The 21965-nt window shown below is 51.1% G+C and overlaps 1 protein-coding gene and 1 long non-coding RNA gene across 3 annotated transcripts; both read left to right on the plus strand.

Moving 5' to 3' along the window:
- The first annotated feature begins 152 nt into the window (after positions 1 to 152).
- Positions 153 to 1794, plus strand: LOC122383909. The gene is made up of 2 exons (XR_006256922.1): positions 153 to 1235; positions 1482 to 1794. It is a non-coding gene; the product is annotated as an uncharacterized LOC122383909 (long non-coding RNA).
- Positions 1795 to 16705: 14911 nt separating this feature from the next.
- LOC122383959 (extensin-2-like) lies at positions 16706 to 21065 on the plus strand. Of its 2 annotated transcripts, XR_006256932.1 has the most exons (3): positions 16711 to 16739; positions 17458 to 20086; positions 20129 to 21065. XR_006256932.1 is itself a non-coding variant. In XM_043370942.1 (2 exons), the coding sequence occupies exons 1-2, from the start codon at positions 16734 to 16736 to the stop codon at positions 19864 to 19866; spliced, it is 2415 nt and encodes an 804-aa protein (XP_043226877.1). In that variant the 5' UTR covers positions 16706 to 16733; the 3' UTR covers positions 19867 to 21065. The 2 variants fall into 2 exon arrangements, 1 of the variants encoding a protein (XP_043226877.1); XM_043370942.1 differs by having other exon boundaries at positions 16706 to 16739; positions 17458 to 21065.
- The last annotated feature ends 900 nt before the right edge of the window (positions 21066 to 21965 follow it).

The raw sequence follows: 21965 nt of genomic DNA on the forward strand, positions 1-21965 counted from the left end.
AACAATCTTGTGCATTGCCTTGAAACTAGATCCAGCCACATGGATCTGTGCAGACCAAAAGATGCGCGGGCATAGAACCGGCATAGACAATAGGACAAACTGCTCGTGGGCTGCGATGCTCGCATCGTCTGGTCCCTCCCAGTGTCCTCAGGTCATTGGAGCCAGCAGCAGAGTGCGTCCTACACAGGTATCTGAGATACCAAAAGGTCTACAAGCACCACCAATCTCTCGGCATGTCAGATTGACTTCAGCCTCAACACCTCACCCGAGCCCTTAGGACCAACATCTCGATGCTGAGTGCTGCCAGAAGTCGGAAACGCATCCTTCTGTTCTAACGGAGGCAAACGATCACTTGCCCGTCGGTTGTAACTTATCTCCTCCAGGTGTGGCGGCCATAAAGCAGACGGATGGACCCATCACGTTATCACTCGTGAGTTTTTAAAGTCGAAGCCCGTATTGGGAATCGTTAACAAGCGTACCCTTTACATTGCACGACTGACGACATGCTCCTTTGTAAATCGTTTCCGGTAAACCACGAAATTCCCATCCCAGAAACAGTCCACAGGTCAGTAGCAAGGAGATGTGGTTCCCAGAATAATATAAATGTAAAGGTGCAGTGATTGCCTTTTTCCATGATTTTGCACTACCATGGTGCAATGCTAAAGCTGAAGCTAAAGTTGTGTGCTCTATCTATCAAGCTATTAAGTGATCATGTATTTTGCACTATTGTCATATTTGTCGAAAGGCACAAAACAGTTAAAACAGTTTAAGACGCCGCATTTGCCATTGTCTACAAGTCAAACTCGGTTTGACCCAGTCAGACTGTAAGTCTATTATTACGTACGTATACCCGTTCACCCCCTAAGGTTACAGTTCTTCGTTCGCCATAAAAATGGGAGGGATGTGAGAAATATCATTTCCATCTGCTCTGAGCGGCTAATCGGCGACACTCATTATTTCCAGCGACGGGAAGCGCCCCGTCAGTCGGCCCGGAGGCCAAGGCCGCCCAACCGGCGGCGGCTCGCTCGGCTCCTATCTCGCTGACCTCCACCGTTCGCCCACACCAAAAACACTCGGCGAGGGTTAGATCGTGAAAAATGGGTTGACGACACACCAAGGGCAAACGACTGTCGGAGAGGTATAAAACGGGCGCCAGACGCAGCAGCGACACACTCACACAGTCCACACCACACTCAACAACATCCACTCTCCAACACTCCACTCAACATGCACAAGTAAGTACCTACGTAAGAATGACTCAGACCGGACGGTCTGCCCCAGCCAGCTCTCTTGGAGCTGTGCTGTGGGGACAAGGTGACGTGACGTCTTCTAGGAAGTCCGTTTAACTTGCCGAACTATTCGGTATATGGTTGAACTGTTTGTTTTGTCTTTCGGCTAATCATTCGGTTATCTCTTTCGCCCTTTTTTTTGGTGACCGTTGACCGCCGTTGTCCGGTCTCACTGCGCTGTTTGTGTTTCAGCCTGCCCGCCATCATGACGCTGACCAGGGAGCCGATTGGCTCGGCTTGGCGGCAGCAGGCTGTTCTTTCGGCACTCTTCCGGCCTCTCCAATATCGGCATACTCGAGTGCGATAGCAACTCGAGTGGGACTGATTTTCGGTCTTCTTTCGACACTCTTCCGTCTTCTTCGATATCAGCCTGTGCTAATGCAACGGCTATTCGTGCAGGACTGATTTTCGGCCTTGTCTCGTTTAATGACTCGATCGCTTCCTTTTGACATTTTGGTTTCGACCTCATCTTTTGGCTCATTTCAATATATCTACTTTTTGTTCATGTCTGTGTGCTGGTGGAATGGATAGTGTTAGAAGAAGAGGAAACACACACATACATCGATCTTGTTTTCAGTGCAGTAGTTAATATCCCTAGACAACACATAGAGTAATATAGTGAAGGACACAATCCCCTAGACATATCTAGCGATAAGACAGCAATGCAGCATAGCAGCATATACAAAGGGACAACTTTCAAATTACATCATTATTTTTCGTCAACTAAAACATTTCAACTTTCCATTCAATCGACTCAATCATACGAGTCACTCTAATTTTCGGGAATCAAATCAGTCAACCAGTCGCTAAAGTCAAACGAGTCAGTCAACCAGTCATCTCGAAAAGTCAATCGACTCAATCCAATCAACTCAAAATACGCGCTGAATCAAATCAATCAATTCAATCGACTTGATTGGTATACAACCCTGACAGCGGGATCTGCAGGTAGGCTTGTTCCAGATCTATTAGCGAGAACTTCTCACCTCCAGATAGCTGGGTCAAGAGCTCGTCCACTTTCGGTAATGGGTACTGCTCCAGATGACTGGCTCTGTTAACCGTGAGGTTATAACTCCCACACAGCCGTACTGACTTGCCATCTGGTTTCAGGATGGTCACCAGGGGCGCTGCCCACTGCGCCGACTTGCAGGGCTTCAAGATTCCCGCCTTGATCTGACGGTCGAGCTCCTCTTCTACCAGCGGACGCAGAGCTAGTGGAACTGACCTGGGCTTGCAGAATACTGGTTTTATGTCAGGATTTATCTCCAGATGAGCTTCAGTATTTGCTTTTCCAAGTTCTGGCTTCGTCAGGTTTGGGAACTTTTTCAGGAGCTCTTGGGCTTTTCCTTCCAGTGAGGCTTTCACCTGGAAGATGGCCTGCCAGTTCAGTCGCACCTTTGACAGCCAATTGCGACCTAGCAGGGGCTTGCCTTCACCTCCCACCACCAGGAGTGGCAGGTGCACTACTTCATCTTGAGCGAGCACCTTCACATCGACTTGACCAACAACTGGAATGGGCTCTCCAGTGAAGGTCTTTAGTCGTTGGCTGGACTTGTCGAGTTTTCTTGTTGGCCACAGCTTGTGGAACAGCTGTTCTGACATCACTGTGACTGCTGCTCCTGTGTCCACTTCCATCTGGACTGTTCTGTCGTCCATGTTCACTGCTGTGACAAGTGGTTCATTTTCTCTGACTTCTGTCTTGTTCACAGGCAGGCAGATTTGCATGACGTACTCATCAGTTGGGCTGTCTTGCTGAGTTTGACTCAAGTCCTGTTGTTGGCTCATGCATTTGAATTTGCCATGCCGACCATGACTGGGATTCTTCCTTGGCGTAGCCTGTGGCTCCTTGTTACGGCAGGCCACCTTTGTGTGGCCCTGCCGACCACAGTGGTAGCAGGTCTCGTTCTTGAATGGACATTCCCAGTGCTGGTGTTTTGGGCTGTGACATCTTGAACATCTTTCTTTTGTCTCTTGGACACGGGGCTTGCCAGTGAGGTTTCTTTTGCTTTCTACCATGTTCTGGGCTTTTACAGGAGGCAGACTGGTGAACCGGCTTTGATGGTGTGCCTCCATGGCACGGGCCTGTGCTCTTGCCTGTTCCAGGCCCCTTGCAAACGAATGCAAGTTTTCCAGGGTCATTCTCTGCTGCAGGGCTTTCTCCCTTACCCTGGGGTCTCTGACTCCCGCAATCAGCTGCTGGCGGATTTCACGAGCAAGATCCGTGAATTCACAGCTCCTGGCCAAATGTCGCAGGCGTGAGACAAAGCTGTCTATTGACTCACCTTCTCCCTGCACGGCTTGGCGAACAACATCGCATTCGTAGTCAACGTTTTTCTGTGGCACGAAATAGTCACTGAGTTGTTTGCATATCAGTTGATATGGATCCAGCTGCCTCTGCTCTTGGGCTGCGGCTGGGTCCCCCTGATCTGTGGGCTCTGCGGCCTGAGGCATAGGCAGGGATTCGTGCAAGTCAAAGACTGCTGGACCAGCAAAATGCAGGAGGTATGCCTTTTTTTCTGACTGGATTTGACACATCCATCGCCAGACACATATTTTCCAACCTACGGAGCCATCCTGGCCACTCGTCAGGGCGAGATACGTCGAATTGCGGCAATTCCAGCGCGGGCGAGGCCATCGCTGCGCGGGGCTTTTTCGACTGAGTAGCAGAGGCTCAACGTATTTTATAGCTTGAACTTAAAGTTGCCTCGTCGCCAATATTGTTGCATCCACGTCTGTATTTGTCTAGGCTTTAGACACTGGGCTTATGTAGTTCACGGCATGGCCACGTGGTAAACAACAACAACTTTGTGCAAGGACAGCTCTGAAAACACAACAAACGAAAGCTTGTGACGTAAGCACTAATTAGCTGCAACACAACAGTAGGCACTAATTAGCTGCAATACTATAAATACAATACCCGTTTTAATGGTCAAAATCGAGACAATTACTCACAAAAATGTTTCCCTTTAAGCATTACAAATAAATACTTTTAAATATTTAAATGACATTGTTTTTTTTCAAACAAATCAATATTATTTGCTTACTTAAACGTCATATACAATGCTGAGATCACTACGGGGCTGTCTTAGAGTGTAGCTGCACTGGCAACCTTTAGGCTAGACTCCAGGGGTCATTATACCAGAACAACATGATTCTACCAGCCAGTAGTTCATTTTCCTGCTAGATTGGTGCTACGCTCAGCATTTAGGTGCCAGATTCAGAAAAAAGAGTAAGGCGTACCGATGAATAGGTGCCAGAAACAGCTAATTAAGGTCATTTTCCATGATTGGTGCTGGTATCCACCAAATAGGTGCTGAGGACCAATTTTGGGGCGAGTCAGCTTTTAGGTGCCAGAAATAGCTTTTCTGGGACGCAATTAAATGGCGTCCCTTGATTTTGGCATCATACATCAGCCCTATGCGCATTACATGGAAAGAATGGGACCATAAGTTGGCAGTGCCCCCCACCCTTCATTGAAAGTGCTCCGCCGCTACTGTGCAAAATGACCTGACCCCTCAGCGCCAACCGCGCCAGGCTGGGGGGGGGGGGGCGTTCTAAGACGAGCCCCCCCCCCTCTAACTCGGCTCCTGCTGGGCCACGTAGCGACACGTCAACACGCGGTAAGCGACTTTCGAAAAGCGTCAAAATCCTGCCAGTTTGAATCAAATCGATGGACAACTCTAGATTACATTGCCAAAAAGCGTATTTTCAGTGCCATTTTGACCATGTAGGTACCGGTTTTTGTGATCTTGTGACCTGACCTGAAGTCACTGGAACACAAAACTCCTAGATGACGTGTCAAATGACCGTCCCAAGTTGTGTCTGAAATTTGGTGGCCCTAAGTCTTACGTTTCTTACGCTATTAGCGATAAGCTCAGCGATTCGGTTGCCGCTATTATAGTCCAATTTTACCATCATGACATTGTACCGGTTTTGGTGACCTGGTGACCTGACCTGAAATGACAGAAACCTGAAATTTTCAGGTAAGGTGCCAACAGGCTGCCCCAGAGGGTATGCAAAATTGGGCGGGGCGGCGCCGTCTGCTAATTGCGAAAAATAGGGGGATTGCATCAACCCCCTGGTCCGGCAAAGGTTAATGGAGAGAGCGCAAAATTGGCCTGACCTTAGGTCACCGATGTCGAAATTCTGAGATGTGGGTACATTTTGTACACGGTTACTCTTTCAATCGCTGAATGTTTCAAAGTGATCGTTGAGTCGGTGTAGCTATGGCGAGCATTGTAACTTTTCTGAAGTAGGTAAGGTCACTTGACATGACTTGGTCATCTCACCTGACCTTCAGCGACCAAAAACATGTGCTGAAAAGATGCATGAACACTGGACAGGTGTGTCCAACTAAAATTGAGAGCTCTGCGAAAAACCGCAAGGAGTGTCCACTGTCCAAACCCCCGGCCCGGCGGGGGTCGCCCTGCGCCGAAGCGTGGCCAAACTACGCAGCGCGGAGTCTCGGTAACTATGTGTCGGTGCCGGAGGGCGTGAGTCGGCGGCGCGGCGCGGAGCTCCGCGGGTCGCCGCCGTCCACCCGACATTGGCCCCGTGAGAGACAGAGCCGATTGCAGCCGCCGTTGGACCATATTGGCTCAGCCGAGCCAGTTGCGACAGGGGCGGGCGAGCGGGGTGGGGTGGGCGGACCCATAATGGCCGCCACCGCAGGCCGCGGGAGGACTGAACAGTGAACACTCAGTTCCTCAGCGCCACTCCCCCGGCCAAGGACAGCCACTCCCACATTCAGAGACGTCGGTCACGCAGCGGAAAAAACTCAGAGCGGTCTGTCCCTATATATGTTCTGTTACAAGAAGGTATAAAAAATAAGTGCGAGAAAATATTATACACACAGAAGCGTGTGTTTTGACTCGATTTGCCCTCTAAATAACGGCAAATGTCACGCTCTTTTAGTTCACGGGGTAGGCATGAGGAGTGAAATTGTCAACGAAAGTCAAATAGGGGAAAATCTAGCATTTACTAGAAGATTTTCGACGTCCCCCCGAACGCTGCTTGCTGTTCCGTTCCTTACGTGACCCAAGAGGCCAACAGCCGAACGAGTTAGACGGAAAGGTGAGAGCGTTACGGTGGGCACATCACAGAGGCGCGGAATAACGCCCATCATGTCCTTTATATGTCATCCACACTTAGATCAGAGGTAGACCTACCTAGAGCTGCTAGGTAGACCCGACCTACCTATACCCATAACTCGGTTTGACCTAAAAAGAAGCGATAGCATACCTGTACAATAGCCACATTTTGCCGAACAAGCTCTTGATTTGATCCAGCAAACCTTAACACCTACCGTGTAACGTAATCCTAAAATTTACGGGACAACTAATTTGATCTCGGGCCGAGACTATGAACTCGAGCAAAGTGTTGTTGCACGTCAATTGATTACTCTCGACATACCTAATTACACAATCAACATACACGCATGCATGATCAGTAATCGGAAACAGCGGGAAAATTGGACATAGGAAAAGTAGAACGTCTGCAATATCAGGATGAACTACTAGAAAAATGAAATATATTTCACGTTTTTCCACACGGAATTAGTTGAGATACGTCACCACCAAGCGTGTTTTCTCTGGCCGCATGTCTTACCGCGATACCGCGATACGTGCCGCGGATGGTCCGACTCCAACTCCGTTCCGTAGACGTGCTTCCCTGCCGCTCCAACCCCGATGGTGCGAGCTCCTTTGGCGCTCAGTGTCATCGTCTGTCGGTACGTCGTACGGGGCAGCCGCCAGATCGGAGCAGCTGCAGCTGGACATGGTCAAAGGTACCGTCGGTAACCGAACTATATCGACGCCGTATGGGCGGCCGACAGACCAGCAGGATATGAGGTGGCAAAACCCAAACTCCCAGAGATATCGAAGACGATTGTGCATAAAAACATGGTTTATGACACGCCATTCAATCTGTATCAGCAAAAAGGAGAGCGGGGTAAGTGACCATCTCGTTCTCCTTTGTAGAATGTAGTAGCTACTTCCGTTTTCAAATGGCCTTGTCTGTTTGCATGTTGCCTTGTCTGTTTGCATGTAGACCGTGCAGATGTAGGTCGTTTTTATACGGTCTAGTCCATTTTATACCGTCTATAAAAAGGAAAACAAATAGAAAAAAAAACATTTTCAAACGGTCTAGTCCGTTGCTGTAGGTATGTTAGGCTTGGCATAATTCGTTTGTAAATGACCTGCCCTGGCTTTTGGCTGTTTGCAAACAGGTTTCCAAACAGCCTGCTACATGCAGTAAGAATAAGAACTCGACAGGTCCCGGAACGACCAGTTGCTAAGTTTTTTTTTTCAAGTTCTTTTTCTGCGTGTTGAAAAAATGATAGCGAAAAAGGTCTCGAGCTGTTTAGCACCTAAACAGTAGGTCCGTATGCATGGACTCGGCATTGCCCCTTCTCTCTGGGGTGAGGCCGGCGGCGGCGCGCGGTCAGGCAGCGGTTCAACAGCGGCTCGCCCGCGGCGGCGCGGCGGCGGGTTTTTGTGCGTGTTACGGTGCCGGGAGTAAGCAGCGGCCAGGCGTGTTACGGTGCCGGGAGTAAGCAGTGGCCAGGCGGCCTTGGTAGTAGGTCACGTCTACGCAACTGTCTGCCGGACAGGACCGGCGCTCTGCAGTCGCGCGTTTCGGTTGGCGGTACTTACGCTATACCTAGGTATGTACAGAGCCATGACCGTTTTCTTTTGACTAAGGTAGGCATACACTATTTACAACAGTACGGCTGGTAAGGTGCACTTATAAAGGGTAGCAGCCAAGGGGGGGGGGGGGCACACTGGGCTTTAGCCCCTCCCAAATCTAGCAGGCGCCCTCTGGTAAGACGCCATCCCAGCACGCCATGGCGCCTTTCAAGATCATTTCGGGGTTGCCGAAGGCGCCTTTCCAGCACTTAAGGCGCCCTCGACGGTAAGCTAGCTCCATTGCGTTACACCATGTGCATGGCACTGTCGCCCGGGTGTGCAATTTTATATCTCTTTTATATTTTATAGCGTCCTATTGACTTGAGCCGAAATTGGCGCCCTCCTGAGCCGACATTGGCGTTCTTACCACTTCAACTTCATCCGAAATTTTATCCTAGCTGCGCCTCTGCACTTGTCATCAGCGGCGTCTAAAGCCATGAGCATGGATGAAATTATTATCTCATGACTCATCAATTCCATGGCCAAAGGCGCAAGCACTGGGCCTCTCTGTGGTCAAACATCCCGTGGTTGTTTTGGATAATGTATCAATCGGACTGCTTCCTTAAAGGTAGTGTGCCACCTTTGAAAGATTTCCCATTTTATTTTTCCTAGGATAAGAAGCTTCTGTTTTTACCTAATATCACAAAAAAATCAAAAATGGGCCTGGAATAGTGCCTTTTTCGCCTAAACGTTTATCGGTTTTTCGATATGTATAACTTACTGTAGTGGGCTGACCTGCAAACAGGCGTCGGCAACAATCGCGAATGCGGCGCACATGTGACAATAAGCAAAGGTCATTATAGAGTTACGACGTACGGGAATGAGTTATCAGCTGTCTAATCGTAGACAACACAAAGTCGAGCCTTAAACTGTAAGCCTGTATTGGTATTGTTTCTTTTATTTGGCTGTCGAACATTATTTATGGTTTGAAATATGATTTTATGTAAAATAATTGATATGAAAAAGCCGTCTCTTAAGTTATGACCCCATTTCACCGTACGCAAGTGGCAGAAATGACAATGATCACCTGACGCATTTTCTTGGCCGAAGTCAGAGCGCGCGGCCCGACGCACCACCACCGCACCACAAAGTATGAGCAGAAGCCGCGCCCAAAGCCAGGGCCCCGGTAACGTGAGGTAGCCGAGTCGGGGCAGCGTGCGCTGACCCAAGCCGGGGCCGCAGCTTTGGGCGCGGTCTACCGCATCCCCGCGGGCAGCCCCGGGCTATCACATGACACCGGGAGGACGCGCGGCCCCGGCTTGGGTCAGCGCACGCTGCCCCGACTCGGCTACCTCACGTTACCGGGGCCCTGGCTTTGGGCGCGGTCTACCGCACCACCTAACAGGCGTGTTCGAAACCGCAGGAGATGATGATGAACGGGTTTATCGAAACTTGATTGGATGAGCATATCGGTAATAGCGATTTCAGTGTGTGCATTTATTGTTCATAGTGGTGTGAAATGTGGTTGGGGTACGACCGACAACCCGTCGGGGCGAATTTCGCACTGGGGTACTCAAAATTTGAAGAATTTGAGACGTTTCCATGAGTTTTGAAGGTAAGGATAAGTTCTAAAAATCCGGTTCTCCTTATCTGGGCCATTAACTCCATACGGTCCAGGAAAGCTGGCACACTACCTTTAACACTGTTAAAGCATACATAGGTAAGTACAAATAAACTAAAAACATAGATTTGCGTTAGGTGCAGTAAGACAGGTGTGCTATTAGGTGTGCTATTGGATAATAGGTATTTACTGCAGGGGTGCCATCGTGGCTTTTCGATAAGTATACTGGATTTCAAAATAGAAAAAAAACAATTAGTTTTATGATTTATGCACCAATGAATACCTACAATTAACCCGCGCCCTGGTCGGGGGGGGGGGGCCGGAAGTGATTGAACAGCACCCATCTTTCCCATGAACTCTCATGAGTCATGCAATTACGATGGAGCTATGTGTGTTCTTTCTTTCACACCATATACGAGTACCAATGCAGATACCTTTTTTAAGCACATCGTTAGTGCAATATGTCAGACCCAAATCCAGTCAGTCGGCCACAGTCGTTCCAGCCCGATGGGCTCGCCGGGGCCAACTGATAGTTGGTGACTCGCTGGACTCGGAGAGGCAACCGAGTAGGCTGTCTCCGAAAAGTACACTTAAGTCGGCAGCCCGCCGTCTCGGTGGGCTTAGTGGCAGCTCGCCGCGACGTCTCGGTGGATCTCTAGTGGCAGCCCGCTGTCTCGGTGGGCTTAGTGGGCAGCTCGCTGTCTCAGAAAGCTCGGATTATGTCGGTTTCGGTTTCATAAATATGTACCTAATATAGGTATATCGCAAACTCACGGATTTCGCAGACCCACTGTAACATATAGGTACACTACTTTGTTCTGGAAACTTTTTGTTGTAACGGAGTAACAGAGTTAACCCGGCAGTTGCTGGGGTATTTCGCCACCCACCGTTTGCTGGGGGGGGGGGGGCGTTAAACGCCCCCAGCCGATAACTCGAGAACCAATAGGCGCAGTGAAACGCACGAGGCGGCAAACGAAAAAAACGCGACGAGACGCTTCAGATGAGTACTTTAAAGTTGAATTTTGAGGTCACAGGTCGGGTCAAGGTCAGGTCAAACACCTGAAATCGGGCTTTCAGTAGCATGGACTTCAGGACTTCGCAATGGGCGCCTCTCGTCATAAACTCTGTCAAAACGGTGCACAATCCATCATATAAGGCCTACAAGAGTGTCAGCTCCATGTAGGGGTCAGCCAAGCATAACCCGCGCGGGGCTGGGGTCTCCAGCCGAACGCGCGGGGCTGGGGGGGGGGGGTAAATTTTACCCCCCCCCCCCCCCTGTTATCTCCCGAACTAATGGTCCGATTTGGAAAATTCAAACGCCAATCGAAAGCTCTCATCACGAACTACTAAAAATATGTACTTAATTTAAAGTTTGAGGTCAAGGTCAAGGTCAGGTCAAGGGTACAAATTGCAAGTTTCTACAGTATCGGCCTTGCACCGTAGTTGCCGAAGAATGGAGTCATGGACTGAGACTGATCGCCCAAAACGTGTTCTTAGGCTACCAAGACAATATTCGTTGCATACAATATCATTCAGAGGTCAAGGTCAAGGTCAGGTCAGGTCAGGTCAGGTCACCAAAAAACAAAATATAGAAAAGGGCATATGCGACACATGTTTTATGGGTCATTTTACTCATAGAATTCAATAGGCACACTCAATAAGTGATATGGACCACCTCTGGATGAATTTCAGGTCGAGGTCAGGTCAAGTGAGGTCAAATTTTGAAGTTGGTTGTTAAGGCCTAAAAAGGTGTCTATCTGATGCAGTTTTTCACGGCGAATCGAATGGTGCTATTTTTGTTTCCGTACGAGGTCTAGAACTTCCAAAAAAGTCATTTTTCAAAAAATTGTGTGTCGTGACGTCATAAAATTTTGAATAACTCCCACATTTTTGAACCGATTCTTCTAAAATTTGGTATGTAGGTGCACATAGACCACTTCTCTGACATATATTCCGGTTTTTTCGATAGACTCAAAATTTTGGATTTTATAATGATTTTCCCAAAAAAGTCAGTTTTTTGAAAAAATTTAGGCCAAAATCCAAAATTTTCAAAAAACCGAGATAGCCATTTGATAGACAAAGTAAAATTACGCATAACCTTTTTTGTTACGTCTTGATTCTTTTAAAAATGAAGATGTTAGCGGCGTTTGAACTTTTGCCGTTTTTTAGGCGAAAATGGCGAACATGACGTCACTAAAACGTCAATTTCTCAAAAATTTTCCGACGGATTTCGCTCAAATTTTCAGGGAACGTGTCAAATTGATGTAAGAAAAGGTACTGAAAGTTTGGCGGCGCTGCGCGCCGCCGTTTTTGAGATATCGCAAAAATTCGCGAGGGGGGGGGGGTAAAATTTACCCCCCCAGCCCCGCGCGGGATAAGTCAGGGTCAAGGTCAGGTCAACCGGGCAGGCACATATCCCCGAAAATCAAAACTGATATTCGCAGCCTGTGACACATGTTTTATGGGTACTTTGGGGCGTAGAACACGATGGTGACATTCATTTTATCATATCTGTACGTGTTTGGCTAAAAAAGTCCAATTTAAGAAATGCATGTATCATGGTCGTGAAGTAGTTAGTCACGAGAAATTGCCAAGATTCAGTTCAAGATTTTGGAAAATGCGGAACGATAATCAATAATCGAAGATAGCCATTTGATTGTTCATTGTATTGGCAGTCTAATGGCGTTTACGGCATGTCTGTATGTCTATCCTGTGATTTTAGGGGAGAGTGGGGCAATGGCGACACCATAAGCATTTTGCTCAATAGCTTAGCTATTTGAAGTTATTTTATGGTGATTTTGACTGTGGTTATAGCCAAAGGAATAGGCTTTCAGATAACACCCAATTTTAGTATCTCAGATCACTGATGACAGATTCAGAGCCTACGCGAAAATGTGGTGAAAAATGGAGGTGCAAAAAAGCGAGGGGAAATGCAGGCCACTAAGTGCAATAGCACAAAAAGTCGAAATATCGCCACTGATATTCATCCTTAAACCGTTCTTTCGATGGAAATTTAAGTGAGAATTAAGAAACGACAACTGTATTCAGCAGTTAACAGTGCACTGCACTGCAACACAACACTGCACTCGCTGCAACACAACAGCGCGGCGCCAACGGAGCAGCAAACTAGCACAACCGGAAACAGCAAGCAAACTAACACAGCCGTAAACACAGCAACCCGAAACGTTGAGCTTTAACGACAGAAGTCGCACACAAAACCGCGTGGAGTCATTCCGGGCACGTGTCCGGTATTACCCCGAGGTCAGCTTTATTTTAAGAAAGCAGGCAGCAGTCAAAGGCATTGCGTCGCAAACGCCTCACATCCAGCAGTCGCCTAAGAAAGGCTTAATTGAAGGTCATTGCAAAGCAGCACTTCTGAAAATGCGTTAACACATTTCACAGTCAGCAAATAGATGCAACAAAAATTAAAAATCAGATGCGAAAAACACATTTAACGTTATAGGTAAAAATGAAAATAATGGAGCTACCGTGACAAACTTGCACCACGTGCTAGAATGGCGCTCAACTGAAATGTAAACAACATTCGCTGATTAGTGATGGACAAAGTGCTCACTAGAGATGGGTGGCCGGCATTACCCACCGTCCGCCATTGCCCCGCTCTCCCCTATATGATTTTTTGAACATATGCCGTTTTTGGTCGAAAACTCAGAAATCATGACGTCACTAAAACCTCGATATCTCAAAAATTTTCCGACCGATTTTTTTTTTGACACTTTGTCACAATAAACTTCAATCAATTCCCTACAGGTACCCAAAATTTGTGCGGCGCGCCTTTTTTTGCTATGGCCCGGCGAAAAAAGTGGGGGCGTTTAACGCCCCCCCCAGCAACTCGCGGGTTAAAGGGACCCTCCCACCTTAACATTAGTTTTGAGTTGAGATAGCCAAGTTTGCGGCCAGGCTCAGAAACCACCATTTATCCTGGTCGCAACCCCCGCAGCTTTATGGTGTTCAAGAAATTTCTTCCCTTTACTTGCAGGGTGGGACCAGCGTGGTCCCTATCTCTTAACCATTACGGGAATCTCATGACGTCATCAGGCTTTCGAACGTCCGTTAAATGTTTGACTAAAACGTTTTGTAGCACGCGGTGGTATATGCTGCTTTGCGCGCAACAAATGCCGCACTTTAAAATAAAGTCGCTAGGAACAGCGGAGATCCCAAAAAGTAAACAAAAGTAAAAGTCTAATATCTTGAAAACCGGTGAATATTTTTCGATGAAATTTGGTACTTTCATGCCAATTCATTAACTTTTTTGAAGGTGGGAGGGTCCCTTTAAAGCTTACGTTAGGCTTTATGCAGAGGACCGGAGTCGCTGGTAACAAAGGTCACGTTCCGTAGGAACATGGAGGAAGGAGCGGTGAAGTTCCAGCCCTGAGGGGCCGTGCTCAGTGCCCCGGTATATGATGAAAACCGTGGCCCGCGGGGCGGCACCGGACCCGGTGACGCCACGGTGAATAATCACTCGCGGATGAAGTGACCTTGGCCGGCGTTCATGGCGCGCGCGCCCGCGAAACTCGGCCGCCCTTCTCTGACCGGAGCGTTGCACAAACGCATAGAGTGGTTGGGCCGCGCCCCGGCCGACCACAGCAGAGCGCCGGCCGGCCGGCCGGGATGGGGCAACTGACCACTGACTGACCGGGCCGGCCGGCCGCCGCCATCAGCCGCGCGGCGGGGCGCGGGCCGGCCGGCACCACGCCCCCTCCGCCGAGCGCTGTGGGACCGCCGGCGGACCAACCGGGAGGACCGCGCGGCCCAGTCACCCGCTGTCGGGGAAGCACCCGCGGCGGTACAAATGGCACAACTGGTCAGCACCGGCCGCAGCTCTACAAACCGGCCGGTTAGATGAGGCGGGCTACAGGGCCAAAAATCAAAACAAATGTGCCACGGCAACTGGAATATCCTGCAAAAACGGGTGATTCGCTGCTTCAGACTCCTTCGGTGACTTTGTTACGGCCGCTATTAGCCAGTCCTGCAGGCGGGTAAGGTAATGTCGCCACAGCGTGATTCGTCTTCGAACGACTCTCGCCAGTCCGAGGTCACATTGCTGGCAGGGGCGTGACCCGGGCGGCGAGTCGTGAGTGACGTCATCAGCCGTACCCACACCGAGCCCGGAAGGTCGGAGTGACGTCACCCACACCGGCCGCGCCAGGCCCGGAAGGCCGGCATGACTGAACAGAAACTCTCCGAGGGACGCGCAGCAGTTCTCGTGTTAGGCAAGAAAATATGTTATAATAGGTAGGTAATGTTTTTAGACATGATCAAACAGCCGATGACACACTGAATCGGAAAATTGCACCCGTGACCCCTCTGTGTGCCCCTGAGGTCATCGCAGGTCATGAAAGGACACCAGCAGTTTTTTTTTACTATAACTTTTGATATAGACGTACTATAGAGCGGTGAAAGCACGTAAGATGTGTTCAGCTCGACGGTACAGCTCGACTGATACACAGCGCGACCCTTTCTGGTCAGGTCATGACCTTGACCCGAGGCCAAATTTTCATTATCACCTTTTAAAGCATAAATTGATATTTGATAGTTCACTGGACGCGTCTCGAGGAGAGGAGCACGATGCTAGCAAAAGTAGGTAATGCTGTGACTCCCTCGAGTCAAAAGTTATACCGAAAAATCGTAAAAACGGCTATTTTTAGCGTGTTTGCCCTCTGGAGGCTAAACCGCTGACCTGAGGCCATGTCTGAGAACAGTAGTAAGAAAGGCCTGTGAAAGAGCTATCGAATGCACTTTTCTGCAGCGCCGTAGCTTTATTGGTTCCCGAGTTAAGCATTGGGTGTTTCCAAAACTGTTGAAATAGACAAAATTTGACCTTTGATGACCTCTGATGACGACCCGACCTAAAAAATGGCCGAACGAAGGATTTCCGTCATTAATTTGACGCTCTTTCGAATGCCGCTTACCGCGCGTCGCTACGTGGCCCAGGAGCCGAGTTAGACGGGGGGGGGGGGGGTGAAAACGTCCCCCCCCCCCAGCACAACACGGAAAACTCATACCACCAGTACGGCGTCGGTTACAGCTCAAGGAAGCACACCCTCCCGAGTGATACCGAATTTGGGTGTACTTCTTGTCTACAAAATTGAGCTATTTGTCCACAGACCACAAACCCCAAAGCGTAGTTCCGATCGGGCATAGTGGATTAATTTGCCCGTGAGATCAGTGAGGAGCAATGCGACGAATGTCATACCGCTCCCAGTGTCGAGCCGACCTGCGCTCTTTGACCGAAACACGGTGGTCATTTCGAGCGTCTGTCGCGGGAACGAATCGTAACAAAAGCGGAACGATATTGTTTTTTTTTTCACATCAAATGTCCAACAAGGGCCTTTCCAGTGATGTATCACTTTACTTTTTATGAACGCAAACAAATCGTGGTAATAACGGGCTACTTTATTTCATTTTCAAATGATCACCCTGCAAGTAGGATACGCTCACACAGGAGCCCACTAATGAGCCGTGAACAACTTGGAAATTGTGTTACCTATTTGGTAGCTGATTTGAGTAATTGATTATCGATTACTACGATTAGTTAATTCCTGCAAACTGGCAAGCGATCCCGCCTTTGACCGGAGCTTAACCGACCGAAATGTGTACAATTGCGTTGCCTTTTTATGAGTTTTTGGATCAGCTGACGCTGTTCTCACGACACAGAAGCCGAGCTGGAGAGGAGCGTAAAATGGCCAATGCTACTAAGCATTCTGCTCGAGCTCCGTCACGGCACAGGACAGCGCGCCTGAGTGGCTGTGCTCCGGATCCGGTCCGGAGTCTGTCTGGAGTCGGTTCGGAGTCGGTCCGGAGTCTGTCCGGAGTCGGTTCGGAGTCTGTCCGGCGTCGGTTCGGAGTCTGTCCGGAGTCGGTTCGGAGTCGACTCGGAGTCGACTCGGAGTCTGTCCGGAGGCCTGACTATGTGGCGGTGTCCCGGTATGGGTTCCGTGAACAGATGCTCACTTCGCCACCTTGCACGCACTACTGCTTGGCCCGTGTCCCCGGCCGCGGCCGGTCTCGGCACACCGTGACCCCGGCTGACCTGCCGCCGTCGGTCAGTGACGTCACCGATGACGTCACGTGAAAGGTGGCGGCGGGGCGCTCCCCCGCGAGGCCGCGTGGTAACTGGTCTGCCCTATATAACGGCGCCGTGACCGGGGCGTGGCAACACACAGTCGCAGCAGCCGCGCCATGAAGGTACAGATAGGGGTGGTGGCGGGCTCCGGGCACAGCTCGGGGTGGCGGGGTTTGGGTGCAGCAGCGGTGACTGCAGGGTGCCGTGGTGCTCTGGAGGTCTCGGACCGGGAGCAGCAGTGCGCTGGGTTTGTACTGATAGTTATTGGTTACTCCCATCCCCCTCTGATGCTCCCGTGTGAAGTCCGATTTTAGCAGCCCGTTTTTCGAGCGTGTCGCGAGTTGGATGGTAAGCGTCGGCAAATGGAAACAGGGATTCCCTTTGCCCCTGTCCGGAAACGCTCTTACTGGGAACATCACATTACGGAAGGAGAAGTGTCATTGAGGACACTGGGTGTCCACTTTATCCACTAGCGCTAAGGCTCCCCATCCCAGCTCTCCCTGGCCGCTGCTCCCCGTGTTACCACTGCTCTCTGTGCTACACCCGTTCTCTGTGACGTGTTACCGCTGCTGTGTTACACCTGCTGACTCCGTGTTACCGCTGTTCTCCGTGTTACCGCTGCTCTCCGTGTTACAGCTGCTCCCCGTGTTACACCTGCTCTCTATTCCGTGTTACCGCTGCTGTGTTACAGCTGCTGGTTCCGTGTTACCGCTGCTCTCCGTGTTACACCTGCTCTCTGTGTTACAGCTGCTCTCTGTTCCGTGTTACCGCTGCTGTGTTACAGCTGCTGGTTCCGTGTTACCGCTGCTCTCCGTGTTACACCTGCTCTCTGTGTTACAGCTGCTGGTCATTGCCGCACTGCTGGCGGTGGGAGCCGCCGACCTGTTGCCCGGCGACCCGCGCCACCACGGCGGACACCACGGCGGACATCACGGCGGACATCACGGCGGACACCACGGCGGAAACCACAGCGGAAACCACGGCTCGCACGGCAGTCAGAACGACCACGCTGCCCATGATTCGCACTCAGTGACCGAGGAAGTGAAGACTCCCCAGCCCGAATACAAAGAGCCCGAGCCCGCCTACGGAGCACCTGCGCCCGCCTATAAGGTCCCTGAGCCCGCTTATGGAGTTCCTGAGCCCGCCTACAAGGCCCCTGAATCCGCCTACGGAGTGCCTGAGCCCGCCTACAAGGCTCCTGAACCCAACTATGGAGCCCCTGCACCCGCCTATAAGGCCCCTGAGCCCGCCTACGGAGCACCTGAGGCAGAATATGGAGCGCCTGAGCCCGCCTACAAGGCCCCTGAACCCGCCTACGGAGAAGCGCCTGAGCCCGCCTACAGGGCTCCTGAACCCGACTATGGAGCCCCTGCACCCGCCTACGGAGCACCTGAGGCAGAATATGGAGCGCCCGAGCCTGCCTATAAGGCCCCTGAGCCCGCATATGGAGCGCCTGAACCCGTTTACGGAGCTCCTGCGCCCACCTATAAGGTCCCTGAGCCCGCTTACGCAGTTCCTGAGCCCGCCTACAAGGCCCCTGAACCCGCCTACGGAGCACCTGAGGCTGAATATGGAGCACCTGAGCCGCCCGCCTATAAGGCCCCTGAGCCCGCCTACGGAGCACCTGAGGCCGAATATGGAGCGCCTGAACCTGCCTACAAGGCCCCTGAACAGGCCTACGGAGCGCCTGAGCCCGCCTACAAGGCTCCTGAACCCAACTATGGAGCCCCTTCGCCCGCCTACGGAACACCTGACGAGGAGTATGGAGCGCCTGAGCCCGCCTACAAAGCCCCTCAACCCGCCTACGGAGCGCCTGAACCCGCCTACAAAGCACCTGAAGCAGAATATGGAGCACCTGAGCCTGCCTACAAGGTCCCTGAACCTGCCTACAAAGCTCCTGAACCCGCCTACAAGGCTCCTAAGCCCGTCCACAAGGTTCCTGAACCCGCCTACGAAGCCCCTGAGCCCACCTACGGAGTACCTGAGGCGGAATATGGAGCGCCTGAACCCACCTACAAGGCCCCTGAGTCCGCCTACGGAGCGCCTGAACCCGAGTATAAGGCTCCTGAGCCCACCTACAAGGCTCCTGAGCCCGCCTACAAGGCCCCTGAATCCGCCTACAAAACCGTTGAATCTGCTTATGGAGCACCTGAGCCAGTCTACAAGGCTCCTGAGCCCGCCTACAAGGCACCTAAGCCCGCCTATGGAGCACCTAGGGCCGAATATGGAGCCCCCCAGCATATCTATAAGTCTCCAGGTGCTGCCTACGTTTCTCCCCAGTATGCATATGCTGCTGCTCAGACTGCGTACCATGCTCCCGTGACTGCCTATGGAACACCTCAGCCGGCATATGGCCCTTCCTACGGTGCTGCTCAGGCCTCCTATAAGGCTCCTGAACCTGCTTACGGTGCGCCTGGGCCCGCCGCCTATCAGGCCCCAGAGCCAGCATACAAGGCTCCTGAGCCCGCTTACGAAGCCCCTGATGCAGAATATGGAGCGCCTGAGTCCGCGTACAAGGCCCCTGAGCCCGCCTACGGAGCGCCTGAGTCCGCGTACAAGGCTCCTGAGCCCGCCTACAAGACCCCTGAGCCCGACTACAAGGCTCCTGAACCTGTCTATGGAGCCCCTGAGCCCGCCTACAAGGCCCCTGAGCCCGCCTATAAGGCCCCTGAGCCCACCTACAAGGCCTCTGAGCCTACCTACAAGAATTCTGGGTCCACCTATAAGGCCCCTGAGCCAGCTTACAAGGCCCCTGAGACCGCCTACGGTGCGCCTGAGGCCGCCTATAAGGCACCTGAAACCGCCTACGGAACACCTGAGGCAGAATATGGAGCTCCTGAGCCCGCCTACAAGGCACCTCAACCTGCCTACGGAGCCCCTCAGCCCACATACGGAACCCCCGATCCTGCCTACAAGACCCCTGAGCCCGCCTACGGAGCACCTGATGTAGAATATGGGGCTCCTGAGCCAGAGTATGGAGCCCCTGAGCCCGCCTACGGAGCTCCTGAGCCCGCCTACGGTGCGCCTCGGCCTGCCTACCAGCCGGGCAGTTTCCGGGCGCACGGCTCGCTGTTCCAGGCGGCGCGTCCGCTGCCGCCCCTGCCGCCGAAGGGCTCGTCCGCGTCCTACCAGCCGGCGCCGCGGCCCGCCTACCGGCCGCGTGGCATCAAGGTGAGCAAGCGCGACTCGTCGGCGACCAGCTCGCACACCAGCATCCGGCTGGGCTCCGGCGGCGTGCGCTCCTGGTGAGGGCGCCCCACGGTCACCGAGGCCCGCCCGAGGGCAATGGAAGCGAGCGGTCACCTGAGCGCACCTGAGGTCACTCAAGTTACCTGAAGACAGTGGTCGCTGGCTGTCAGCTGAGGTTCACCGGAGCTGGACTTGAAACGAGGCCACTTGGAGCGAGCGGTCGCCAATGCACGGGGTTATGGCCTTTTGTCAGGGCTCGGGCGATGAGTGCTTTACCTATGTAGTTCGCTCACTTACCCTGATCCTACTGCGTGTAGTGCTCGTCTTCCGTTAGCCTTTGGCCAGCGCTCTGAAACGCCATCGGCAACACTGGGGTGCCAGGGCGAGCGATTTGATAATCCGGTTCGTAACCGTGGATTATGTTCTGTTTGTGACTGCGTTCGGCACATTGTGATTATGATGATAATGATGTGAGTTCCCTGTGCGTCTTTTTATTATTGTGTGCCTATGTTTTTATAATTTCATTTGTTGACTACGCCTGACCATGTCGGTCAAGTTTCCCCGCTATTTGGGCTTGTTCGCCTCAGGCCTCTGCAATGAACCACACGGACTACATACAAGCCTTACAAGCCAAGGTAGAAGCCTTGCTTGACTCTTATTCTGATTTTTTTTTTCTTAACCTAATGTTAAATAACAACAACCCCTAACGACTGTCCCAATCGTTGGGGTTAACAGCCCTCTCCAGCCAAAGTGGACTTTATCTTTCGGAAATTGTTCCCTGCCATCTCCTTTTATCTTTCATTGGTAATTGCCGCATCCTGTTTGCACGTGTCATTGCTATACGATGCCGATGTCCTTTTAACTGCGGGCCTGATGAGTGAGCTGCATTATTCATTCCCTACCCCGATGACAAGTGAAAATACACCGAAGTCACGAAACTGTTTGACTTTTATAGGTGCCTATGCGTATTTAACCATTTGAAGGTACGGTATTGGTTATCCACTTTTAAGCCCATGTGTTGCATTCCTTTTCCTTCTGTATTAGGGAGTGACTGATGAATGGTATCGGCAATATGTGAATAGTGAGTGTATGCGACATTGACGACATTGTTGTTGTGGGCTTTTCAGTGCCCGGCCGTACGTTATGATCGCATGAGTGTGCAGTGCACAGTGCACACTAAGCGCTGTGTGCTGTATGAACGAATAACGAGTTTCTGTCATTCAAGTAAAATACGAATAAATACTGTGTCAAAGGTTGAAGAAGACTGCTTCCTGAAAATTTGTTTAGCTGTCCTCTGAAAAAAACTACCATATCCATTGAGCACAACAAATTGTATCGTTGGAATTATAAGTTTTCGTTGAAAGTTGACGGTTGATAACGGAACGTTGCACGCATATTAACTTGCAATCTCCTAAAGGTGTCACGATTCAAGCGATGGTGTTAACCCGCGCCCCGTTGAGGTCTGGCAGGTTCCACGTCCTGTTGGGGGGGGGGGGGGGGGCAAAAAGGCCCCCGTCGTATCTCCGGAACCAATAGCCGGACCGGAAAAATTCAAACGGCAATCGAAACAGATCATCGAGATGCACAGGATAGGATATGATGACCTTAATATTTGACCTATGACGTCACAGGGAGGTCAAACATGAGGTCAAATCAGTCATTATTTGCAATGACGAGAAGTCGGTCATAAAAATGAAATATAAGTTTTCAAAATGAGTCTGGATATGATGTATATGATAGATCTGGCCTGCGCATAGTAAACTGAGTGGATTATGACCTGTGACGTCACAACAGGGGTCAGCACTGACCAGTCAAAAAACACTTTGGTGAATCGTACACTGAAAACAATTCAACCCGCGGATTGCGAGTTGGCCCGGGTATCGCAGGTATTTTGAAGAAATTACCCGCTCTGCGCGAGTTTTTGCTGCCGGGTAGGCTGACTACCCGTTTAGCTTCCCGCGTTTCGCAGAGCATCCCGTTATCATCGTAGCTTTCACCCGCTTCACGGGTGTCAACGCCCGCTATACTCGGGTAAAACAGCAACCCGTCATGCGCGGATACATGAAACCTCCTCTGGCGGGGTCAATCACTCGTCCGCAGCGGGTTGTGGCCGCAGGCGTTACTCGCGCCCACGGAGTAAGCGCATCACGCAGGTTTTG

This window comes from Amphibalanus amphitrite, unplaced genomic scaffold (assembly GCF_019059575.1).
Source record: "Amphibalanus amphitrite isolate SeventyFive unplaced genomic scaffold, NRLGWU_Aamphi_draft 000001F_arrow, whole genome shotgun sequence".
NCBI lineage: Eukaryota > Metazoa > Arthropoda > Thecostraca > Balanomorpha > Balanidae > Amphibalanus > Amphibalanus amphitrite.